This window comes from Sturnira hondurensis, unplaced genomic scaffold, assembly GCF_014824575.4.
Source record: "Sturnira hondurensis isolate 20B ecotype Veracruz unplaced genomic scaffold, ASM1482457v3 Scaffold0010128, whole genome shotgun sequence".
Taxonomy (NCBI): domain Eukaryota; kingdom Metazoa; phylum Chordata; class Mammalia; order Chiroptera; family Phyllostomidae; genus Sturnira; species Sturnira hondurensis.
In genome coordinates, this window is record NW_028082759.1 from 34,062,319 (window position 1) to 34,087,641 (window position 25,323).

General features: G+C 36.8%; 1 protein-coding gene across 2 annotated transcripts in view; it reads right to left on the reverse strand.

Moving 5' to 3' along the window:
- The window catches only part of ARFGEF1 (ARF guanine nucleotide exchange factor 1), a 107,842-nt gene that overhangs the window by 13,607 nt on the left and 68,912 nt on the right, over positions 1-25,323 (reverse strand). For both annotated transcript variants that reach the window (XR_005068300.1, XM_037058675.1), the window contains exons 20-33: positions 24,351-24,479; positions 23,238-23,396; positions 22,844-22,994; positions 15,749-15,839; positions 10,859-10,899; positions 10,595-10,764; positions 10,086-10,237; positions 9,774-9,946; positions 6,925-7,085; positions 5,845-5,975; positions 3,576-3,705; positions 2,365-2,500; positions 2,144-2,282; positions 625-697 (exon numbers count right to left, since the gene is read on the reverse strand). Coding sequence is in view for 1 of the 2 variants with exons in the window: in XM_037058675.1 (XP_036914570.1) it covers positions 625-697; positions 2,144-2,282; positions 2,365-2,500; positions 3,576-3,705; positions 5,845-5,975; positions 6,925-7,085; positions 9,774-9,946; positions 10,086-10,237; positions 10,595-10,764; positions 10,859-10,899; positions 15,749-15,839; positions 22,844-22,994; positions 23,238-23,396; positions 24,351-24,479 (1,836 nt within the window). In the remaining variant the exon portion in view is untranslated. The remainder of the gene's footprint in view (positions 1-624; positions 698-2,143; positions 2,283-2,364; positions 2,501-3,575; positions 3,706-5,844; positions 5,976-6,924; positions 7,086-9,773; positions 9,947-10,085; positions 10,238-10,594; positions 10,765-10,858; positions 10,900-15,748; positions 15,840-22,843; positions 22,995-23,237; positions 23,397-24,350; positions 24,480-25,323) is intronic.

The window sequence follows — 25,323 nt, forward strand, 5'->3', positions numbered from 1 at the left end:
GGAAGGACTGGAGTGTTGTGAGTACAAGACGAAAAATGCCAAGGGCTGCCAGCAGCCACGAGAAGCTGAGGGAAGCAGAAGAGGATTCTCCCTTAAAGGCTCTGCTGATGCCTTGACTTTGGACCTTTCGTCTCTAGGACTATGTAAAAATAAATCTCTGTTGTTTTAAGCCACTAAGTTTGTGGTAATTTGTCATGATAAACCTAGTTAAACAAATACACTATATGAAGGGAATATTAGAACTGTTTGTATGTGACTTTTCTCTAAGGTCAAATTCTATCACAATTAAAACTTTAAATAATACCTAATAATACGTTCAGCTTGGCATGGAGATCCATACATAATCTCGTGCCTGCCACTTAAAACTCCTGAAATTATTTTACTCTATGTCCCAGACCATGCATAAAATCATTTAAAATATCTCCTTCGTGGCACTAACAGAGATAAATTTTAGCTTCCTGGGAAATCTGCCACCATGAAATTTAACCTGAGAATTCTGAACAGTATATTTATGCTTTCTTTTTAAAGGAGCTGGGCTCACTGAAAAGAATTTGGCCCATGGTAAAAATTACTTACCACAAATAATTAAATAATTTAAAACGTGCCTTATTCGTCAGAACTCACCAGCTGTTTCTCACTCACGGGGGAGGAAGGTGGAGGAACAGTTTCTCCTGAAGTGGGGTGCCAGGTCAAGAGCCTTTAAAAATGACAAAATCACACAAATCGTTCATGCTGCAAAATGTGCCACATCTAATATGTTTTGTAATAGACACAAAAAAGTCACATGATATACCAAAAACAACATATTCCTTCCCTGACTACTGCTAAGACTGATTTGCTGAAAAAATTTTAAAAATCCAGTGAGAAGTTTAAAATGTGTACTTCCAGAAAACAGCTCACATTTAATATAATTAAAAGGGTGCCATGGTCACCAGTCTACACTAACTCGATCAGCTGCTTGGGGCAGAAAAATGGTTAAGGCCTAAGTTCTGGCTTTTGAGAAGCAGAAGCTCCTCGGGAACTGAGCAGAGAGAGTGACCGACCACATCATTTCAGTTCAATGTGGAAGGAACTCTGGTACAGCTATACGAAAGATAGACTTATTAGATGATCTCTAAGGTCATATATCTTGAGTGTGTATATCCAATGAATTAAATCAGAAGCAGTTCTTAAAAAAAAATTCATCCTGACTGGCTTTTATAAAGACTTCATAGGGACAACAGCTAGGCAAAAATTCATACAATAGCAACCATAGATAAACTATGACAATAATAGGTATTTGTTAGTTATACTGACCCAACAAAATGTGCACCAAAAATAAGAACTGTCAAATAATTATAGATAGGCCAAGGGAATGACTGTGCCCCCTTTCCGTGTAGTCTTCCCCAGAGACTCTTTCCTAGGGGTGCACTCCTTACGTGCGACTTCCTATTTCCTACTGATGAGGATATTTACAAAGGGATCGCACCAGGGCAAACATACTTAATTCATATCAAGAAGAAGTTCATGGTGCTTAAAAATGTGGACCAACAGTTTTCATATATAGTTTTATGCCAGTGCATTCACGTATGTCTACTTGATAAGATGTTTTCCGTAAAATTTAAAATATCTTATCAAGTAGATGTAAAAATTGCAGATGTAAGGTGAAATTCTGTGCAGGTCAGAGGATGCCCAGGGTAGAGCTGGGAAGTGAGTTCATGTGCGTCCTGCAAAAAGTCCAGGTGCTGTCCGCCACTTAGCCAGACTACATGGTAGTTTCCTGTGGATACAAACTCCTTCATTACAATCCCAAACTTATGCCTCTAAAAAATGAAAATTAACTGTAAATGTAATAGGTACAACTAAATTTTCCTTTTTTAAAAAAATTCAAGACCACTGCTTATCTTAACCTGGATAAATAAAACCTTATAAACGTGGAATCACATCATTATGACCCCAGTTTTAGAGGATCAGACTAAAGGTTTGGTTTATAAGGAATTTAAATCAGGTATTTGTTATAGTTTACAGGAGTTTGATGTATAATAAATACAAATTCATGGAACAATGAGATTTTTAAAAAGAATTCTGTTATAAGAAATCACTCATTACTTTAAACCTTTTATGTCTATAATTCAATATATAAAGTCATATAAAATCATCTTACGCATGTGGGATTGTGGTTTTGAAGATATCCAGTGTGCAGTTACAAGTTTTATCCCAGATTTCTAGGGTAAATTTTTCACCATTCAGGATAACAACATTCTCTAAGCAGTTTGTACCAGATCGTGCTAACTGCTCATTGTCTAGAAAAGAAGAGAACAATTCATTTATATGTCACCAGGGTCACATTTAACACTTTGCGTCACTTATCTGGTACAGACGTACCTTGCTGCACACACCAGAATAGCTGGGCAAAAATATCATCCAAAAGTACGTCACTGAGTACTTCTAAATACTGGGTGAATACATCACAGATGGCATAAAGTGCATGATTACAGGTCGTTGTCATCCACTCAGCTTTCTAGGGGAAAAACGTCATTAGGAAGGTCAGACCATTCATCAACTACTAGAATTAAAAAAGAAGTGTGTTTGTACATGTAAAATGTCAGCCTGTCCCATTCCTTTCAGACCCTTACTTCCCTCTAAAGCAGGGTCCCCAAACCCCAGGGCCCAGGCCTGTTAGGGACCAAGTCCCTAGTAAAGCTCACCTGAGCTCCACCTCCTGTCTTACACCAGCCTCACCATCCACAATCGTGGGGGGTGGGAGGAAAGGCTCACCTGAGCTCCGCCTCCCCCGCCCCCACATCTTCCGATGGTCCATGGTGCCAAAAAGGTAGGGGACCGCTGCTCTAGAACACTGCCTTCATCTCACTTACTATGTAATCTACTGCTACCTGTTTTCTCCATTATGCCATAACCACCAATGTATAAAATAATTTAACTATATTTGCACTGCTTGCTCTGATTGTAAAGAACTATCATTGTGTTATTTTGCTATTATTATTATGACTTTTCAAACAATATGCATGACTAACAACTGGCCCTGCTCCAGAGTATGATCTAACATGAAAGAGAAATAAAGAGGAAGAAAAGGGTAAGAATTTATTCAAGTGGGATTAGCATACCTTTAAAATTAAACTGACTTTTGTGAAGTAGTTGTTTAAAAAACCAAAAAGCAACATACAAAATACGTGTAATTTATTTTTCTCAAATGTATAATGGAATAAGCTGAACTGATAGTTTTCATATACAGTTTTGTGCTAATGCATACATATGTTACTTATTTTTATGAAGTCTTTATTCAATTCGGGATGAGAAGTCACTATAAATACTAAAGACAATATTAAAATAAGGAAAAGAAACTGAAGTTCAACAAAAACACTAAAAACAACCAACTAATTAATTAACTCATTTCTATCCCTAGATAGTGTTCTTGTTTATAAAGACAATTTATTATAATGCCTTAAGAAAAAAATTTATAGGAATTTTATTCTGTTCAATGGCTTAATCTGAAATACTACAATGTACTATACTAGGGAAACTATTAAGAACCTCTTCACTTTACTATGTTAAGTGAAAATTAAGTGTCTTCTTACCTCTGTCTGCTGTTCCGGCAGTTTCATGTTGTCAAAGATTCTGAAAACGATTCTAAATAAATCCTGCCACCAGTGTTTTTCGTAAGTGTGGCCATAAGTTTTCATTATTTCAAACATTACTGTTAAGCCCCTAAAGTGACAGAACATAAATAAGAAAACTATAAAACAAAAAAGCACTGCATACCAGAATCTCCCTCCTAAAATAATTGTTACAGTTTACAAAGCTATAGAAAACAAAGTTTAAAATCAGTTTTTTCAAATGTTTTAAATTAACACATGATACTGAGTTTTAAGAATTTTATGTTATACAGCTTTCCTTAGAATGCATAATTTAGCAAAAAACTCCAAAGTCCTTAACCTTAAAATTTCTCTTTATTTTACTTTTCTTCCAAGCCCCTCCCATCACCCAGCATTTAAAAATAGTAAATAAAATTAGAGATTGAGAAAGATCATATTAGTGAATATTAATTTTGTGGCACTATGGTCAAGGGAGAAAATACATAAAAAACAGCCTAAGAGTAAATAAAAATCAGATTTTGGAAAGTCTTTTTCAAAGAGCTATCAGGATTTTTAGCTAATACTATAATCATCCTCAAACAAAAAGAACCTGGAAAACTAATCCAAGTGAATTTAGATCTAATCCGTATGATGTTCGCCTGGGCAGGTTCACAACAGTTTACTTCGCACATAAAATACCTAATGTGCAAGAAGTAAAAAGCGAGTGCCACATTCCCCTGCACAATGGAAAAGGCTTCCACCTCCTCAACATCTCCTGAGCTTGATATCAGCTTCCCCTCCCTCCAAGTAACTGGGTTCCACCCCCATGTCTCGGGAGAAGCGGGTATGGGGAACTCTGCTTTTTCTAGGCCCCTAAAGCAGACACAGATCTACACAGGTTGCTAGTGTAGAGAAAAGAATATTTGGGACTTTAAATTAACTCTTTAACTGTAAATCTGCAGAATTTTGAGCTAGTCAAATGAGAATGCATGTGTTAACAAATCACAGTGCTACATTTTTAAAGGGAATCTAAATAACGGCTCTCTCAGACACTGGGGTGAAGTAAGAAAATGAAAGCCATCACTGAAGAGTTTACTAATATACTTTCCCTTTCCTTTACTAATTAAACTCATGTTTTCTCTTCTCCCTTGACAACCAGAACCCATCCATTATCTGATTATAAGAGAGGGTCAGAAGCAAGGCAGCCCGGTCCCAGACAGGCTAAGAAAGCAAGCGGGAAGATCCCTTGTCAAGAGAAAACTCGGCACACTGTTCCAATACTAAGCTCTGTGAAAAATTCGCAAGGTTTAAGTCCAAGTTTGATCCTACTTTGGATGACTTATCTGTGCCATAAATTTTTTGTTATAACAAGTAACACTATAAAAGTGAAGTTTCTTAGGAAATAAATCAAACTTAACCTTGGGTGGGAGCGGGTGTGGTTCTGGCACAAGGGGAGGGAGGATTGGTCTTTTCATTACCTTTCTATCATTGGTTTGTTACAGGTCTGTTCCACCTTTCTGATTTTAAAAAGTTCTCTAAACTGTCTAAGTAACTAACGATTCTCCCTGTAAAGAAGATGGGATAATTAAAAGAGGGATTTTAACGTAAAACTGAACTCACAATGCACTCGAACCTTTCACAGACACTGAAATACCAGTTGGCCATATCAATTTGGCACCAAAAGTACAGAATGAGAAAAATTATCCTGCGGGACTGATATGAGCGATAACACCAGAAGTTTACACTGAGTGCTTGTCTGGTTCTGTTATATCCACAAGAGTTTCTTTACAAACTGGTATGTTCATATAGATCTTTTATTGAGAATATACTTTGGAAAGAGTTCAATTCTTTTTGAATAGACCAAAAGTATCCAAAGCTATGGACCAGTCTTTAGAGAAAAGGTTCTTTACTTAAAATCCATCAAAGATGCACATTTGGAAATTCTTCTGTCACTCATCAGGAAATAAATTTTGCCACTAACTTCTACTTCTGATTTGAAATAAATGTATGAAAAGACAGAATCTGTATTCAATTAACATAGAAATGAAACTGAAAGTAGGCTACAATCAAATTTTAAGGAAAATATATTCCCATTTTTATCACTGCTTTATTTTAACACGTTTTAAAATCTGCCTTTCTGATAATTGCTATATTTGATAAAGCTCATGATTCATGGCCTTTTACAATGGAACTTCTGTTCACATAAAAACCATTAATTTGACTAAAGTCAAAATGAGCCTTAGAAAGTGTTAACTGCAAATACTGACGTTACCTGGTTCTGACATCTAACTTGCACCTGTTGATGACACAGGACAACTCGAAGAGGGTTGGGAACCACCCCCTCACCCACACTCTGTCTTCGGGAGCCACATTCATATCGTCACTTGTGTATTCCTTGAAAGCCTTCAAGAAAGAGAGGGTTAGTAAAGGCAAAATATAACTCCCACATTAAGCATATTTTCGAAACTTTAAAAAATGACAGTTACAAATCAAAATGAACAATCTGATAAAACACAGTAATTCATATATATAAAAAAAGGAGATGTAACTGCCTATAAAGAGCACTGGACGAGGACGCAAAGGTTGGTTTCAGCTTCGACTCTGTTACCAGCTTTCTGTATTATTAACCAGGTTAAATCAGGTTTTCATTTTTATCATTTGGTTAGGGCACCATGCAACCACACTAACCACAATGGGGAGGGATGGAGGTCAAATGAGTGGATGCTTATATATATAAAAAGTACTCAGCATACCGTAAGTCCATGTCAGTATGCAGTAAAAATCTTACCACCAGGTCTACAATGTATCACTTCTCCTTGGGGGAGTTGTAAAGACAGATTCAAATGTGTCTAAGAGTCGGCAGGCAGGTTGCCCATTCAAGCTCTGACTCCAGTGCCAAAGCCCACCCTCATCCCCTGACAGTCCACTTCAGCACCACAGGCAAGCAGCAGCACAGGTCAGCGGCCAACAGTGCAGGCATGAGTTCAAACCTCGGTCTCCTTTCCTAGTCTGGTAACCACAGACACACTTTTTAACTTCTTTTTGCCTCAGGTTCTTTATTAGTATGGGGCTGTAACACTACCTATCCCATAAAATGGTAATGAAAGTTAAACAAGTTAACACAGGTGAAACACTCAGAAAAATATCTGATATCTTCAATAACTGCTGGTTATCACTATTACCTATTTTAACTCAGAATCAAGCTTAGATAATTTTGGGATTTACTGAAAAATAAAAGCTTCATATCCTTTTAATTTCCGAATTAACTTGGATCTCAGGAAGTTCAATATTCAGTCACTATTAACTGGGGACAAATATTTGGTAAAATTATGTTTACTAAATGACACTATACCTGAGGTCTGTCAGACACATATTTCGCACAATGGCGAATAAGTCGAATGGCTTCCATGCTTGTGTCTGGGAAAGCTGCATTGCATGCAAATTCAGACAAACACTTCACTGCATCCTGGAAAGAATCAATGGTCGCTGGAAAGTGTTTTTCAAACACAAGGGCTAAAATAAGAAGGAAAAGATATCAAATAATTATAATTTTCCAATTACTCTTAATTACCCCCCAAAATACATCAACCTCTCTGGATGTGATGTATACTTCTTAAAGGTTAAAGGCTTCAGTGTCCAAGAGACAGGGTTCAAGTCTGTGGTGACCACTTACTTGACTGTCCTGAGGAGCACAGACAGGGAAACAGGCCTGTGGTTCCCACTATAAACCCAGCAGCTAATGCAGTGACTGGTATACAGCAGGTGCTGTATTAACAGTTGAGTGATACAAAATTATGTTTAATCTCTCTACCTCAGTTTCCTCATCTATGAAATAAGGATAATAATACCCACCGGATAGTTGTAAGCACCAAATAAATTTAAGTAAAAAGTACTTAGTACAATAATTCAAGTAAGCACTTAATAAATGATAGCTATGATGATGTCATTCTTGATGCTGGTCATAATTATAACCTCGTTGGGTTTAACTTATATCTTTAAGGACTTCGCCAAGATGGAGGCATAGGTGGAAACACTGTGCCTTCTCCCACAACCAAGTTTGAATATAACAACGGTTTGGAGAACTAGGACACACCCAAAGACCAGAAAACGGAATTATACGGAAGTCCGACAACTACGAACCGTTCAACGGGGACGGTAAGAGAGGCGGAGCCAGCAGCAGAGCTGGGTCAGGCAGGACAGATCCCCCGACATAGGCGCGCAGGCAGCCCGCAACCAGTCGGGGTGTGGGGCAGACTGACCATGGTCGCACATTCGCGCACAGTGAGACGGACCACACAGGCCCCAGGGGGCGAACCCAGTGGTGGAGGGCTGACGGCGGTGGCACACTCGCGTGCAGTGGGACGAAACGCGTGGGCCTGGTGACGGTGGTGGCTGCGGCGCCGGTGGGGAACACGGCGGCAGGCGGCGGACAGGACACAACTGTTCCTCTTTGACCCCGCCCCAACATACAGCGTCACAACCCAGCAAATGAGTTGCCCTGCTCTAGTGAACACTTTAGGGCTCCGATCCTGCTATGGAACAAGAACGAACAGCCCAAAAGATGGCGCAAGAAGAACTCAAAGTCCCAGAGCCAATAACTCTAAGCAACCGAGAAATTGCCAGCCTCTCAGAAGCACAATTCAAGACACTATTTATCAGGATGCTCACAGAACTGGTAGATTATAGTCACAAATTAGAGGAACATATGAAGGCTAAACTAATTGAAATGAAGGGAGATGTCCAGGAAACCAATAGTGATGGAAAGGAAACTGGGACTCAAATCAATGGAATGGACCAGAAGGAAGAACGAAACATCCGACCAGAAAGGAATGAAGAAATGAGAATTCAAAAAAATGAGGACAGGCTTAGGAACCTCCAGGACATCTTTAAACATTCCAACATCTGAATTATAGGGGTACCCGAAGGGGAAAAGGAACAGCCACGAGTGGAAAACTTATTTGAACAAATAATAAAGGAGAACTTCCCCAATCTGTCAAAGGAAATAGACTTCCAGGAAATCCAGGAAGCTCAGAGAGTCCCAAAGAAGTTGGGCTCAAGAAGGAACACACCAAGGCACATCATCATTACATTAGCCAAGACCAAAATGAAGGAGAGAATTCTAGAAGCATCAAGGGATAAGGGGACAGTCACCTACAAAGGAGTACCCATCAGACTGTCAGCGGATTTCTCAAAAGAGACCTTACAGGCAAGAAGGGGCTGGAAAGAAGTATTCCAAGTCATGAAATCCAAAGACCTACAGCCAAGATTGCTTTATCCAGCAAAACTTTCATTTAGAATGGAAGGACAGATAAAGTGCTTCTCAGATAAGGTCAAGTTCAAGGAGTTCATCATCACCAAGCCCTTATTATATGAAATGCTAAAGGGACTTATATAAGAAAAAGAAGATGAAAAATATGAACAGTGAAAGGACAGCAAACTCACAGTTATTAACAACCACACCTAAAACAAAAGCAAACCAAGAGGACAGCTAGATCAGGAGTGGAACCATAGAAATGAAGAACACATGGAGGGTTAGCAACAGGGGAGTGGGAGGAGGAGAAGGGGGGAGAAGGCACAGAAAATAGCATAGATGGTAGGTAGAAAATAGATAGGGGGGAGGGCGAGAATAGTGGGGGAAATATAGAATCTAAAGAACTTGAGACACGTGGTAATAAACTAAGGGGGAAGAATGGTGGGGGAGGGAGTGTGTGGATGGAGGGGAATGAAGGGGGGAATAGAACAAGTGTAATGGTATAATCAATAAAATATATTTAAAAAAACTTATATCTTTAATATTTTCTTCTCCCTCAAAGTTAAAGGAAGCTCTAGAGTGTAGTGGTTCAAAACACAGGCTTTGTCTTAAAGCTTCCTGGCTCTGATCCCAGCTGCATCACTCTCTAGTTCTGCACCTGTAGGTGCATTACTTCACCTCACCGGGCCTGAGCTTCCTCACACTTATCTCATAGAGTTGTAAGACTTAAGAATTTTCATGCAGAGTAATTATAGTCCCCGCTGCACAGTAAACAATAAAAAAATGTTAACTTTAAAAACATACCATTATTCACTCTGCTTATGTGTCAAAACTTGGTAAGCTTAAAAACCATAATAGGCCTAAGGCCCATAACTTTATCCTTGAATATCTTCAGAACACATTATAATTTCTTTTTTTTTAACTTAAACACAGCTAAAAGAAATACTTACTGACAATGTGCCCTGTTGTCTGGAATGCAAGTTCCACTATGCTTTCATCTTGATCAGATGCAGCTAGGTGAAACACAGAGAAAATGTTCTTCCATCCAGACCGAATGTTGGCAGCCTGAGAATTCACCATCTGTGCGATACACCGTACAACCATATCTCGAATGGTCGGAGACCTAAAATATTAATATAATTGCTTGGCTATGCATACAGATAAAAACTTACTGGTTTCTTTCCCTCCTTCTTGTGTTTCCCCATGCTGTGAAAAATAATAAAGTATTTTTCTGATAGTAAGCAATTCAACAAATAAAACACCTGTTTCGTTTCATTATATGCTCAAAAGGTCTTAAGAAATCCTTCTGGAATCTGAAGTTAGCAAGCTCCCCTTTCTCTAAGAACTTCATTGACAACTGCCTCAAGGAATCTACTGCAAAAATAGCTACGTCTTCATTAGGATTACAGCCAACCTGCAATGGCAACAGAAAGAGAAGGTGTTAATGTCAACAGCAGAAATCTATAATTTTCAATTTTTGTGTTAGAGAAAGTATATCATTTACGGCAAAGATAAATCAACCCTAAGCTTCTCCATAAAGGTACCAGGTGCTAACAATATTTCACAACAAGAAAAGCATTCTTTTAACTGAATTCTTAAATCTTAGAGCTAAAGAAAAACAGGATTCAAAGGGCTCTCTAAATTTAATCACAAAAACAATTTAAAAAATTGCTTGGAAAGAAAAAATCTCTTGTCATTAGATTATGACAAGGAAATTTTAAACAATGAAAAATAATAAAAATGTAAACAAACCCTATAATTATCCAAATACCTTATTAAAATGATCTCCAATAACTTCCCAAATCCGAGACCACTGCAGTCTTATTCTTCCCATGTTATAGTATGAGATTTCTACTATTTTTTGTAGACTGAACATTCTTGGGTGTGTAGTGGAAAGTAATTCGTCCATAGAGACAGCACAGAGCCAACGAACAAAATCCACTATAACATAAATAGATTCATAATTTTTTAGCTTAATATTCAAGTCTTTGAGCCAAACAACCAGTTTGTAAGTGAAATAAATATATACACTTACCAATAGCATTTCCATCTAGTCTTGTAGACCCTGTAAATATTCTAAAGAAAAGAAAATTACTCAAAAATGTATAGTCTGAAAAAGAAGTATAATCGCACATCTGTTACATCAATTCGAATGTAAGTGACAGGGGGTACTAGCTACTTTGAGCTGTTTTAAAGGAACAAGAAAAATTACGTAGTCGAATAAATATTTTTACTATTATACAGTTTAATAAGTATGGCTTGATGTTCCTCTGTCCCTTCCTTTGCATTCAAAGGTAAAGTAAAAATATATGGTTCTGATTTTATTAGTAAATTTATAAACACTAGATACAGTTATAAGGCTCTGAGAATAGAAAAATAGTAAACTGTAAAACTAATAATTGGAACACTAAAACAGAAAATTTTTCAATTTTTCCTGATTACCTACTAACATTATCATATTTTTAAAATGAAAAATCCCACTGCATTTCTATAAGTGATGTGTGTTTGATTAGAAAATTCATTTATGTTAAGTTACAAATGATTTAATAGAACCTTGTAAGGAGTCTCCAACAGTTTAACCAAAAGGAATTAACTTTCCTTAGGGCATTTGGATACATAGTATTAAAGCTACACTATCCGGCTTTGCCCAGCTTTCTTCACTGAGCTCATTTTCTGTGTTTCCAAGTTTCATAAAAGACTTCAGCATTAACAACTTAGTCCTCTTTTTTAAAGTCTGCATTGGGTTTGTAACCAAGGGTTTGAATGTGACTTCTAGCATGTACCAATATTCCTCAATTTAAAATTACCACCATAAAATTTACATGATAAAAAATATACCTTAAATACAGGTGCTGGTCAAATATTAAACTTAGAGAGAAAATAAGGTGTGGGTAGGGTGGAAAGAGTAATGTGGGGGAAATGGGGATAACTATAATTGAAAAACAATAAAAAATAAATTAAAAAAAGAAATAAAAATAATCATAGTAACATTAACAGCTACTAAAAACCACAAGGTGGATATTGTTCTAACTGCTTCTCATACATACACTCAAAATAGTAACAAATACCCTGGGAAGTAGGTACCATTATACTTTCAGTTTTATAAACACAAATTCCCTTGAAGTCACAGTACTGGTAAGTGCTAAAGCTAAGATTCAAACCAGGTCAGGCTGACTCTGGAGCCTACTTTTTTAACCACTGTGCTACACTGCCCCACACTTACCGGAGCAAAACATAAATATTTTAAATATATTCTAGTTTTTTTCTTCCTACCATAATCTAAATGGTTCTGAGTATATCCTATTTGTTTTAATCTTTGTGCCCCTGAATGTCTATATGTGTGTTCTGGCAATGAGTAACAAAAACAAGACTGGAAAAATAAATTAAAAATTGATTAACATGATAACTCAGGATATGACCTCCTGCTAAAGGAATACCTTGAGATTTCCCACAAAGCTCTTGTCAGTAGAACAAAACAACAATTCAAAGATCTGCCTGAAGACACAATTCAGTAGAAAAAACCAAGAGTAATAAGGCCCCACTTAATCCAGTGGTTTGATTGGATCCAGAAATTAAAATATACAAATCCTTTGTACAGAGCTCTCACATGAACAAAAATAAAAATTGCCAGACTGCATTTCATTAAGCCAATTTCTCAAACTAGAGGTATACCCATGGAGGGCCATATAAAAAAAACAAAACAAAAATAGAATAAAAACAAAACAAAAATAGAGTAAAAACTAAACAGTATCGGAGAAACAACAGCAAGAGAAACAAAGGAAAAAGTTTTTAACAGAGAAGGAAGCAAATGGCAGAGTTGAAGGTGTATAAAAGCAGTAGCACAGATGGAGAGTATATGCAACTATGGAGAAAATAAGCAACACATTCTCTGAAGGCAGTGAAATAATGGAGAACAAAGGGCACAGGACAGAGAAGTTGTAGCAGCAATCAGATGGGGTCCGTAGACTCTGGTGATGTTGGAAGGTAGTGGAAGCATGCATCCTGGGAAAGGGCATTCAAATGCCTACTCACTTTGGTAGCCTCTGAGGGGTGCTCTATGTCTAGTAATGCTCCACTAAAGATAAGTCATGTGGAAAGCACAGCAGTCTGTGGAGGCATTTAAAATTAAGCCTTAATATACTAAGGCAGGAGAACAGAGCTATGTTTCACAAATTCAGTCTATGAAATGGATTCTACAACCCCTGTATGGAAAGCAAAGGACAGCAGCATGAGGACCTTGTGTGCTAATACTAAAGGACATGTCCTGGAAAGCATGAGTAGAAAAATAAATCTGACAGATTACTGCTTCACCCACATATGATAGTAATGAAGCAATGCAAAAAACAAAAAGTTTGACAGAACTTGCGGATTCTGGATCAAATAAACTTTAAACTGTAGGCAACACACAGGCAAAGAAAATTACTGTATACAAAGAGAGTTCTCACAGTGAAAATAGCAGGGGCAACGTTTAATTCTTAGATCTAATTGAAAGATGTTTAAGAGAGAAACACAGTGGGGGCTGAGTGGCATACATTTCTGAAAGCGATAGAATGTCCTAAAATAAAATGTGTGACGGGCCAATTTCACAAACCTAGATCTGATGTGCTTAAAAAAATGATAAAAACAAAAACTATGCTACTAAATAACTATTTAGTATCTTCTAGAGATAAATCATTCTGGGATAAAAATCTGTCTCTGCATAGTTTAGTAACATCATATATACAATTGGTCTAGTTTAGCAACGCCTAGCCAGTTCTACCCTAGCAAATCCTAGAGGATCAGGAACTTCACACTGAAGTGCCCAATATTCTCCTAAATTCTAATTGTACAGGATTCCTAATAAAAAAGTGGAGATAATTAGAAAATTTTATCTTCAAGTTTTTAATGAAATCAGATATTTTTTGTTGATTAAAACAGAAGCTATAAATAATTAAGCAAAGAAGAATTATTTTTATTTTTCATGTTTAGTTCCTTCCTATAGCTGTCATAAAAGATTTTTCAAAACAATAGGCCTAAGGACAGGAAAATAACTCTTTCTTTTGGCTGAACAAGTACAGAGCTTTCCAGGATGTTCCTGATAATATTTTCACCACTGTCTTAAATACCAGCATAATATCATTGAGTTAGCTTATAGACTAGAGTCAGAATATTACATATGAAAATAAACTCAGATACTTGAAAAGAAATTTGGAAGAATTTAATGAAAAAGTGAAATGCACCACACAAGAATAATATAATCTTATAATAAATCAAAGATGTAAATTTTATTTACAGTATAAGGTTATATTTTAATACAGAGGTTTTGTATAAAATTGGACATTAAATTTATGTTTGTAGAAGTCTTTGGGGATGATGAGTTTGACAGGATACAGTACGGATAGTATATGTGTTAAGACACCTCTGAGACAGCAGAAATTCTTCAGAGAGGTATATTATCTATCCAGATGAGTGACATGTTTACCTGTACCACAGTAGTGGATAGTTGGATAAATCAGAACTACGTATGGTCATACAAAGCATATTGTGGAAACAGAAATAGTAGGTAAAATGCTGACTCTTGCCTGAATGATTCTCCTAATGACAGTGAAGCTGATTTTCTGGAAAGCAAAACCAAAAATCACTTGGAAGAAAGCTGCCCTGATGGTAGAAGGGCAGAGGTTACGCTGGCCTGCTGTCGTATGTGCAGGCGGAGAGGTTAAGCGTGCACACACAAGATGTACCTCCTGAGTGTACGCCCTGGCTCTGCTCCTCAAATGGTTATCAAATGGTGAAATGGTTATCAAATCAATCAAGACCAAGTCAGCCCCGTTGTGGGGATGAGCAAGTTATTTAATTACCCCATGTCTCAGTTTCCTTATTTGTAAACTGAGGACAATAACAACACTCATCTCACGAGGCCAAAGAATTAAATGAAATAATACATATAAAGGACTCTGAAAAGTGCCAGGCGCATGGTAAACCTTTGGGTTGTATAAGAGGTATAAGATGATATATAATCTTTCTTCAACCTGCCCGCCCCGCCCCCTGAAAAAACAACAATAACAACAGTGATGACAAAGACTGCAAGTGGACATTTAGGATTCTTTTCAAGGAAAAACTTCCATGAAGTACCTCCAGGGTCAGTTAGCCCGAACACTCTAGTTCTGTCTACACTTGGGGCAACAAGTTTCCTCTGATGCAAAGTAAAATAATAAATCAAACATGAGTTGAGTCTCTAAGCATCAAAAAATATTATATATTATATATTTACATTTTTGAAAGTTTTCATACAAATGGCAAAAAAATTTGATGTCAAAATTCTAAAATGTTAACTTTCAAATTTGGGGGCATTTATCTGGAAAAAACCAATCTTCAAAAGAACATTAAATGTTATTCTACATACTGGGAATTTAAAAAATCTGAAATAAACTAAATAATCCAATAGTAAAATAAACCACAGTATGTGTTTTCTTCTAGAACATAAACTTAAAATGAGGAATACCTGGTAACGTCTATAATACACCAATCCCAAAGTTCTTTCAAAGAAGCTTATATCAGGAACTGCCAGCAAATCCCTTCATTTTACCCGTAACACAGTCCTCTGCCACAGATTCAGCAAGTCCAAGTACACTCTATTTTCTAATAGGGACTGCAAGGGGCAGGTTTTCTATACAGGAAACTAAATGTTTGCATTCTTTTCATCAAGGCTACTATTTGCTACTATGACTTACATTATCATACTATTTATTTCCTTCCTATATTCTGTAATCTAAAATGCAAAATTATAGGTCCTTCATTTTCTAAATCACATCATATCACGATACTGCCATACTACTTAAGAAAAGTTATTTTGAAAATAATTTTTGTTTACTTTTGAGCAAAATATATCTAAATGCTACACAATTAAAAGCACTCATCTGAAAAGAGAGTAAGCTGATTGCCTTACCTGTCTACAGCAACAACAACACTCTGAGAACTGGTTTCTCCAATGGATTCCTGAATACTTGCGATCTGCTTCCAGTCCACATTTCCTCCAACTACCACACATAAAAGAGAGTCACTTCAGTTGGAAAGGAATTCTGTGAAGAATACACTTAGAGTTCTAAAACACATTTCTGAAATCAATTACTTTCCTAATAAAAGAAAGAATGATTTGGGTAAATAATTTGTTTGGCATCAGTGACCTTTATCAAGGCCAAATGTGCTTAATGAGCTATAGTATACCAATGTATACAGACATGGTTATAAAAATGCAAACTGTGTTTGCAAGTATTACACAAATTAAAAGCCATTGAAAATTTAGATCACAAAATTAATGGCATTAGACATAATTACTCTTAATGTTTAAGAAACAGCAATAATCCAGGTTCCAACGATACCTTTTCAGGGTGAGTCCCAATTCCATACAATTAGATCTCCCCTGTGATTTAATCTCCAGTCCCGTTTATAAATGCTTATTGGAAATTCTAACTGTGTGTTCTAATATTCTCTTATTCAAAAGAATCATTTCCCCCCAAATTGGTTCCATATGTTGGATAGCAGAACAACAACTTCTTTAAGTTTTCAAACTCTTAACCTACAATCATCTTTGAGATCTTTCCCCTCCTCCACTATTTGCTAAATCTTTCCTTTGACCTATTTTCATATCATTGACTCATTTTCATTCCTACTCAGTTTAGACACTTACAACTTCAGGCCTATGTAACTGTTAGTTTCCTGACTGTTTTCCTTGCCAATAATTTCTCCCCTCTTCAATCTCTCCTTCATTCTCCTGCCAGATTAATTTTCCTAAGTCAATAGCTTCATTTTCTGCACTGTTACTTTCAGGATAAAGTACAAACTTTTCAGCACAGAATTTAAGGCAGTTCCCTTTAACATTCTAGCCAACACGTGTTTCTATTTAGATCATATCTAAAACCTATCTATCAAAGGCAATTTGAGTTCTCAATGAGGTATTCCTCTCATTGTTCTAATCTTCCTCTGAACTAAGCATTTACTTAAAGTACTACTTAAATCAGAATTTCTTTCATACGGTTTCAAAATAAATTACTTTTTCTGTGTTAATGTTGCCTTCTTGGCTAGATAAAAAGTTCCCTAAGGTAATACACTTTTTTTTTTATTTCCCTATACCTTACTGATTATTAAGTCCAAAGCAGATGATAAACAAATGCTTGTTGACTTGACTGACCAGACACTCAGTAAATGCTTTAAAGAATGCAAACATAACAGATGATGTTCTTTAGACCAGCTGGACTCAAATTCTATTCTAGTAACTAAACAATGTAAAAAAGATGTCTTGGGCTCATAGAGTTAAGTTACCAGAAGAGACTCGACTCACAACCAACTTTAGTAGTGTAATGACTACTTCATGGCTGAAATGAACTAGTTACAAGTTCTGCTAAACAGAACTAATTTTCATAGGATAAAAGAACATGAGGGTGTTAACTCATGGAAAGGCTTCAGATATGAAGAAATATTAAGTTGGGCCCAGAAGAATGATTATGTGGGATAGGAAGCAGAAGGAACAGTAATTTAGACAGAAGGAGCAGAATATATTAAGTATAAGATGTATGGCCCTGGCCGGGTGGCTCAGTTGGTTGGAGCATCATCCTATACACCAAAAAAGTTGGGGGTTCAATCCCCGGTCAGGGCACATACCTAGGTTGTAGGTTCGATGCCTGGTCGGGGTGCAAACAGGAGGCAACCAATCAATGTTTCTCTCATATTGGTGTTTCTCTCTCTCTCTTCCCCCCTTCTTCTCTCTCTAAAATCAATAAACATATCCTCAGATGAGGATTAAAAAAACAAAAGTACTGAAAGTACTGGAAGTATGCAAGTGGATCACTCAAAAAGTCAGATAAATATATACCCAGCCCTATTAACCTGGTTACATGGAATACTTGATGCATTAATAAATTGTGCATAATTTATATTGGTGCATTAATACTTGCTGATTATTAAATGCTGTTAATAATGAAGCCTATTATTTTACTTAATATGCATATATATGAGGTCTGTCTAAAGGTATCCAGTCATGTACTATAAAAAACAGACATATTTATTGAAGAAGATACAAGATACAAGAAACACTGTACACAGGACAATGACGCCTCAGTCCCCATCAAGTAGGCACTTTAGCCCTGGCTGGTGTAGCTCAGTGGACTGAGCGCGGGACTGCGAACCAGAGTATCACGGTTCGATTCCCAGTCAGGGCACATGCCTGGGTTGCAGGCCAGTTCCCAGAAGGGGACGCATGAGAGGCAACCATACATTGATATTTCTCTCCCTCTCTCCTTCCCTTCCCCTCTAAAAATTAATAAAATCTTAAAAAAAAAGTAGGCACTTTAGGACCTCACACAGTTCTCCCAATTGCCATCAGCTGCCCCAATTTATTGTCCTGAATCTCATCAATAGTCTGAAATCTCTTCCTTTTCAAAGGTTATTTTAGTTCTGAGAAAAGCCAGAAGTCACAGGGTGCCAAATCTGGGCTATAGGTGGGTTTGATGTTTCGCCAAAAAATTCTGTGCAAGACATGATGCATGAGTGGACACACTGTTGTGATGAAGTTTTCAATCACCAGTTGCCCATAGCTGTGGCCTTCTGCATCATTCAAATAGTTTCCATGGAGGAATGTTCAAGCTTAATACAAAATTTGATGCAGACTCGTTGCTTTACTTGCTCAGTCATTTTGAATGGGGCAGCCACACAGTACACATGCTCACTCACTGATGTCTACTGCCTCCACCGACTAGTACAGTGAGGTTGTCATTGTTCGCACATGTACATTCCAGTCCACTCTCCTTGGCTGCCAGGTTACATCAATGTTGTGCAAACTGTTCTTGTTACATTAACAATGGCTGGACTTTTTCCAGACAGACCTCATTGAATATACAGACCAAACCAACCTGACTGTCTATTCCACATCCTCTTCTAGATTAAATTCTGACTACAGCATCCTGCTGAAGAAAGCATCTGTTTGTTGTCTGAGTAGGTGACAGGGCACAGATGTACAGGGGTGAACAGCAGCTACCTGAGTTAACCAATGAGATGGCCTGAAAGGAGAGGGCTCTGTCCCACACAGGGCAAGTCAACAGAGTTGCTCCATCTTCTATGTGGTGCAAAATGATCAATCGGGAGTGAGTGGAGAATGGGGCAAGCCAAAGAGAGAAGGAGATGACACAACAGAAAGCCTAGATAAAGCATGAAAGAAAGGTGGCAGAGTGTGGGTGATCGCTTGAGGGGCTTGGAAGCCTTAAATTTTTATTTCAGATCCATAATGTGTCCATTTTTCTATGAATTCCCTTCTCCTTTCAGGAAAAGGGAGGTCATCTCATATCCTTGCAACTCAAGTAGCACAACAGCATTTAGAGCAAATTAATTTTAATTCACTTTCAAAAACACTAATAAAAATTATCAGCATGTATTGTCATTTCTTGTTTGACTAAATTTTTTTCCCATTTTTTATTTAATTATTTTTCAAGTACAGTTTTCTATTACTCCCATCCCATCCCACCCCTGTGCTCCTCCCTTCCCTCCCATTTCCACCCTTTTCAGTTGTTGTCCATGTATCCTCTATATATGTTCCTCTAAATCCCTTCCCTATTTCCCCTGAAATTCCCTCCCCTTTCCTCTCTGGTCACTGTCAGCCTGTTCTCTATTTCAGTGTCTTTGGTTATATTTTGCTTGCTTGTTTGTTTTGTTGTTTAGCTTCCTGTTAAAGGTGAGATCATATGGTATTTGTCCTTCAACACCTGGCTTATTTCACTCAGCATAATGCTTTCCAGTTCCATCCATGATGTTGCAAAAGGTAGGAGCTCCTTCTTTCTTTCTGCAGCATAAAATTCCATTGTGTATATGTACCATAGTTTTTTGATCCATTCATTTACTGACGGGCACCTAGGTTGCTTCCAACTCTTGACTATTGTAAATTGTGCTGCTATGAACATTGGGGTGCATAGGTTCTTTGGGATTGGTGTTTTAGGGTTCTTAGGATACAATCCCAGTAGTGGAATTGCTGGGTCAAAAGGCAAGTCCATTTTAGTTTTCTGAGAAAATTCCATACTGTTTTCCATAATGGTTGTACCAGTCTACAATCCCACCAACAGTGGACCAGAGTCCCCTTTCCTCCACACCCTCTCCAACATTTGTTGTTTATTGCTTTGTTTATGATAGCCATTCTGACTGGTGTTAAGTGGTATCTCATTGTGGTTTTAATTTGCATCTCTCTGATAGCTAGTGATATCGAGCATCTTTTCATGTGTCTCTGGATTCTCTGTATGTCCTCCTTGGAGAAATGTCTGTTCAAGTCCTCTGCCCATTTTTTGATTGGGTTGCTTGTCTTCTTTGAGTGGAGCCGAATGAGTTCTTTGTATATTTTGGAGATTAAACCCTTATCTGAGGTATCATTGGCAAATATGTTTTCCCAAGCTGTTGCTTCTCTTTGTATCTTGATACTGTTTTCCTTAGCCATGCAGAAGCTTTTAATTTTGATGAGATCCCATTTGTTTATTCTTTCCTTTATGTTCCTTGCTCTAGGGGACGTATCAGTAAAAATATTGCTGCGTGGAATATCTGAGATTTTCTTGCCAAGGCTCTCCTCTAGGGTTTTAATGGTTTCACGGCTTATATTTAAGTCTTTTATCCACCTTGAATTTATTTTGGTGTATGGTGTAAGTTGGTGCTCAAGTTTCATTTTTTTGCATGTAGCTGTCCAGTTCTCCCAACACCATTTGTTGAAAAGGCTGTCTTTACTCCATTTTATGTTATTGCCCCCTTTGTCGAATATTAATTGACTGTAGAGAGTTGGGTTTATTTCTGGGCTCTCTGTTCTATTCCATTGGTCTATGTGCCTGTTTTTGTGCCAGTACCAGGCTGTTTTGATTACAGTGGCCTTGTAATACAGTTTGATATCAGGTATTGTGATCCCTCCTACTTTGTTCTTCTTTCTCAAAATTGCAGCAGCTATTCGGGGTCTTTTCTGGTTCCATATAAATTTTTGAAGTGTTTGTTCTATGTCTGTGAAATACGCCATTGGTACTTTAATAGGTATTGCATTGAATCTGTAAATTGCTTTGGGTAGTATGGACATTTTGATGATGTTAATTCTTTCAATCCATGAACACGGTATATGTTTCCATTTGTTTGTGTCTTCCTTGATTTCTTTCTTCAGTGTTGTGTAGTTTTCTGCATACAGGTCTTTTACCTCCTTGGTTAGATTTATTCCCAGATATTTTATTTTTGTTTCTGCTATATTGAATGGGATTTTTTCTTGATTTCTGCTTCTGCTGATTCATTGTTGGTATGCAAAAATGCCTTTGATTTCTGGATATTGACTTTGTATCCCGCTGTTTTGCCAAATTCATTTATTAGTTTGAGCAGTTTTTTGGTAGAGTCTATAGGATTTTCCATGTACACTATTATGTCATCTGCAAACAATGACAGTTTTGTTTCCTCCTTTCCAATTTGAATGCCTTTTATTTCTTTTTCTTGCCTAATGGCTGAGGCTAGAACTTCCAATACTATATTAAATAGAAGTGGTGAAAGTGGACAACCTTGTCTTGTTCCTGATTGACTAAATTTTTAGAAGACAAAATACTTCACTTCTGAGCTTGGCAAAACTGAGTCCTAGCAATTTTTACTTATCAATATTTTGGCCTTCCCACACTCAGTAGGTGTTTTTAAAAAAAGCCTTTAAAATGCTATTGAATCAATCAAGGCACACTCATTTCACTGGTCTGTAAACATTTTTCATTGTATCTTGTGCTATATCTACTGAAGTAATTACAGTTTTAATGCTCCAAGTCAGACTTCCAGGTTACACCATGCAGATGCTCAGGCAGCTCTAAATCTTGCTGCTGGGACAGGTCATTAGGTCCACACCTGCATCTCCCAGAACCACAGAATCACAACGGAGGTAGGGACTGTATCAGTGGCTGACACAGTTGGATAACCACTGGGAACTAACTGTCTCCAGCCCAACTTAAAGCCACAACATGGTCCTGGTCATTACTTCTTTCCCTATGGGTCATGTTTTAAGCCTGAAATTCTTTTGGATTTCCTAAGAATTTTTACTGTAAGCAATAACAGAAAAATCACTAAGAGATAAAAAGACAGAAAATGTTCAGAAATACATTACTACAGTACAAAGCCTTAAAAGTTAAATGCTCCTAGATCTCAGGTGTATTCCTTCCTGCTCTCTAAATCAGGTGTCTAGATTTCTTGCTTTGAGTGAGGTGGGGAAGAAGACTAGAGAATAATACAGAAACCATTACTATATTAGCAACTGTACTAAGTCCATTTATATATATTCTTATTTAATTCTAACAACTCTGTAAGTAGATATTACCATTAGTTTGCAAAAGAGGAAACCAACTCTTAAAGAATTAGTTTCTTGTACACAGTAAGGAAGAAATATACAGAATTCATATCCAGAACTATTAGTTTTCAAAATCAAAGACAGTCTAAACAAGTCAAAGACAGCCTTAACTTTGCTGCTTCCTGATGGAACTTTTTCCATTTATGACTAAAACTGCATTGTCTTTGGTTCTTCTGCATCCACTTTCACTGTTTTCCTTTGTTCTGGTGGGTTAAGTCTGGAAGTTTGTGGCCAGAGTGAGCACATGGTGAACTGCAGAAGAGTTTCCATATTGGCAGAAGAGTTTAGTTATGTGTGCACAGTACCTTTGAAAAATCTGAATGCGAATGCTTTCTCCAGTGGCCCTAACTATGTATCATCTTACACAGACCTTCACTCGTTTAAATTATCTACTTAATCTTAAAAACAGATAACTTTAAGATGTACCTTTCTTAAACCTCCAATTCTGAGATTAAGACTAAGGGTCATTTAATGTTGCCAACTACTCCAGACAAAAAAAAGATTTAATTCTCTACACTGTCATCTTGCTTTTCCTCACAACGTTAGCCACAGGGCATTTCATCATGTCCCTCCAATTATATTTCATTGCTAAAATAAAGTTACTCACATTGAGCAAGTTTAAAACAATTTTTGCTACTTCATAAAAATAATTAAGAAAATGCTCACCCAGCCCCAGCCCCACAAACTCGTCAGGAGCTTGATCTTTTGTCCCAGTAAGGGGTCCTTCTCTGCCTCGCACTGTCCCAGAAATGTATCGCGGTTTTACTCCAGTTCCTATAAGCTGCGCAAGCTCCAACTGACTGATGCACTTCAGAATCTTAATTTAAAAAAAAGAACAAAATTAAGTCCATGTTAAAAATGTTCGCAAAAATATTTAAATGTATGCAGTCACGATTTAAACATAGGCTACATTATAAATCATTACAATAAGCTAAATGTACTTACCCTGAATGTACTAAATTAATTTTCTCCCCAAACACTGAAGTGTTTAATGATAGAATATTTAGAATTAGCTGATTTTATAAACCAGATTGCAAAGTTGAAAATAAAGTGCATATACCTCATGCCATGAATTTCCTAAATAATTTCCATCTGTATGAGCAACTGTGATAAGTGTTTTAATCGTGTCAATGTTCTTCTGCTTCATTTCAGTAATACCAGAACTCACTGTAAGTAAGGTAAATCTTGCTAGTGCCTGGACATAGGCATCTCTTTCCAGCTATAAAGAAAAGAAAAGTATGTTACATGGCTGTGAACATAACAGAGTGATCCTTAATCCCCAGTGACAAACTATTTACTTGTGTAATAAGTTTTAAACTGATGAGTCATGAGTTACATACCTTTTAAAAGTTTTTTAAATTTTAAGATAAATGAAAAAGAAAAATTTTTTTCTAAGAACCAAAGGTGATGACAGTATCAAATCAAGATTTTATTAATAACAAATACATTCATATGTAAAAAAACATTCACTGAGTACTTCTTTTCAAGTACTGTGTGAACTAGTAGAATCCTGATTTATAAATTTGCTCTTTTCACCACAGCTATGCTGTGCTCTTTAAGCCCTAACATTCATAATCAAATATGAAATGGGTTTTTAAAAAAGAAAGCAAGCTTTCTTGCTAACTTATCATACAAAGCATACAAAATACCAGAAGGGACTATCTACAAGTAAATTATATGCTACATACCTGGTTCTTTTAATGACAACTTGTTCTCAGGGTTAAGTGATATACATAAACACAGGGTGGGTTAAAAGTAGGTTTACAGCCGTGAGCACATGAAACACAATTTATTATTGTATTATTATATATGCTTGTATTAGTTTCCATACAAACAACTGTAAACCTACTTTTGCCTCACCCTGTATGAAAATATATATAAGTATGAATTTGCAACATATTTAAATAAGCTATATGAATTAACATACAGAAATTTAAAGTTTTGAAGAAAATTGTAAACTAAGCTTACGATGAATTTTAGACACACCGGTATGGAACTACCCTAGCTTGTCATAGTGTCTCACAAACTTAAATATTAAGATTCGCTTGAATTACATCATAAACTGGAAATTAGTTTCTCATAAGTCAGACATAAAAATGGATTTAAACTATAGTGATGGCATTAAGTAATTTACGTTTTCCAGACTGGCTATGAAGGCAAAATTCTTTGTTACCTGAATGCTGAAAATGCATGCAATTCTGATTGCGCACCGTATACCTTCCAGGCAAAGAGAGGCTACGTCCGTGTCATCGCAGTCTTGTAGACCCACACTGAACGCAGCTAGAAATGGTGTCCAAGCCAACTAGGAAAATCAAAATTTAAAATATATCACGGACAGCAAGTGCTAACTAAAAATTATGAAAATACTACATTCAGATAATAAATGATTTGAGGAAGTCCTGGAAAAAAAAAGGCAATGAATTTATCAGCATAACTATTTGGAAAGCTTCCTTAGTTGAAAGGAAAAAAAAAACCTGCATAATGCTGCCTGGGCTTAAATAAATGTGAGAAAAGATTACAGATTCAGCAGAAGGCCTTGGGCATATTTTAAGCATTTATAAATTATTCACATCAATATAAAATGGGATATTCAATATTCCTAAATATTTGCTTTACTCCTGACTTGAGAACTTATCTTCTCTATAAGCTTTGTCCCTTGCAATATCACGGACTTCTTACTTCCAAGAAAATCCTTTAGTCATTTTCTACTTGCAAATTATACTTTATTTTACTATAGTTTACTTTACTTTACTATTCTATACTTTACTATAGAAACTTTACTTAAAGTTTCTATACTTTAAGCTGCTCCCTGGACATCATTTATTCTTATTATTACTTTTCGTAGTCAAGTATTTTACACTGAGACATCAGTAATATCTCTGATTTCTAGTTGGGCAATACTTTAAAAATAAAGTCCAATAAAATATTTCTTTATTACAGACAGTGAAAGCCAACAAACACTAAGTTTTACTATAAAAACTGAATACCTAGCCCTGACCAGTGTAGCTCAGTTGACTGGGTGTCATCCCACACAGCATAACGTCACAGGTTTGATTCTAGGTCAAGGCACATGACTGGGTTGCAAGCCAGGTCCTTAGTTGTGGCTGGTCCCTGGTTATGGCATGTGCTAGAGGCAACTGATTGAT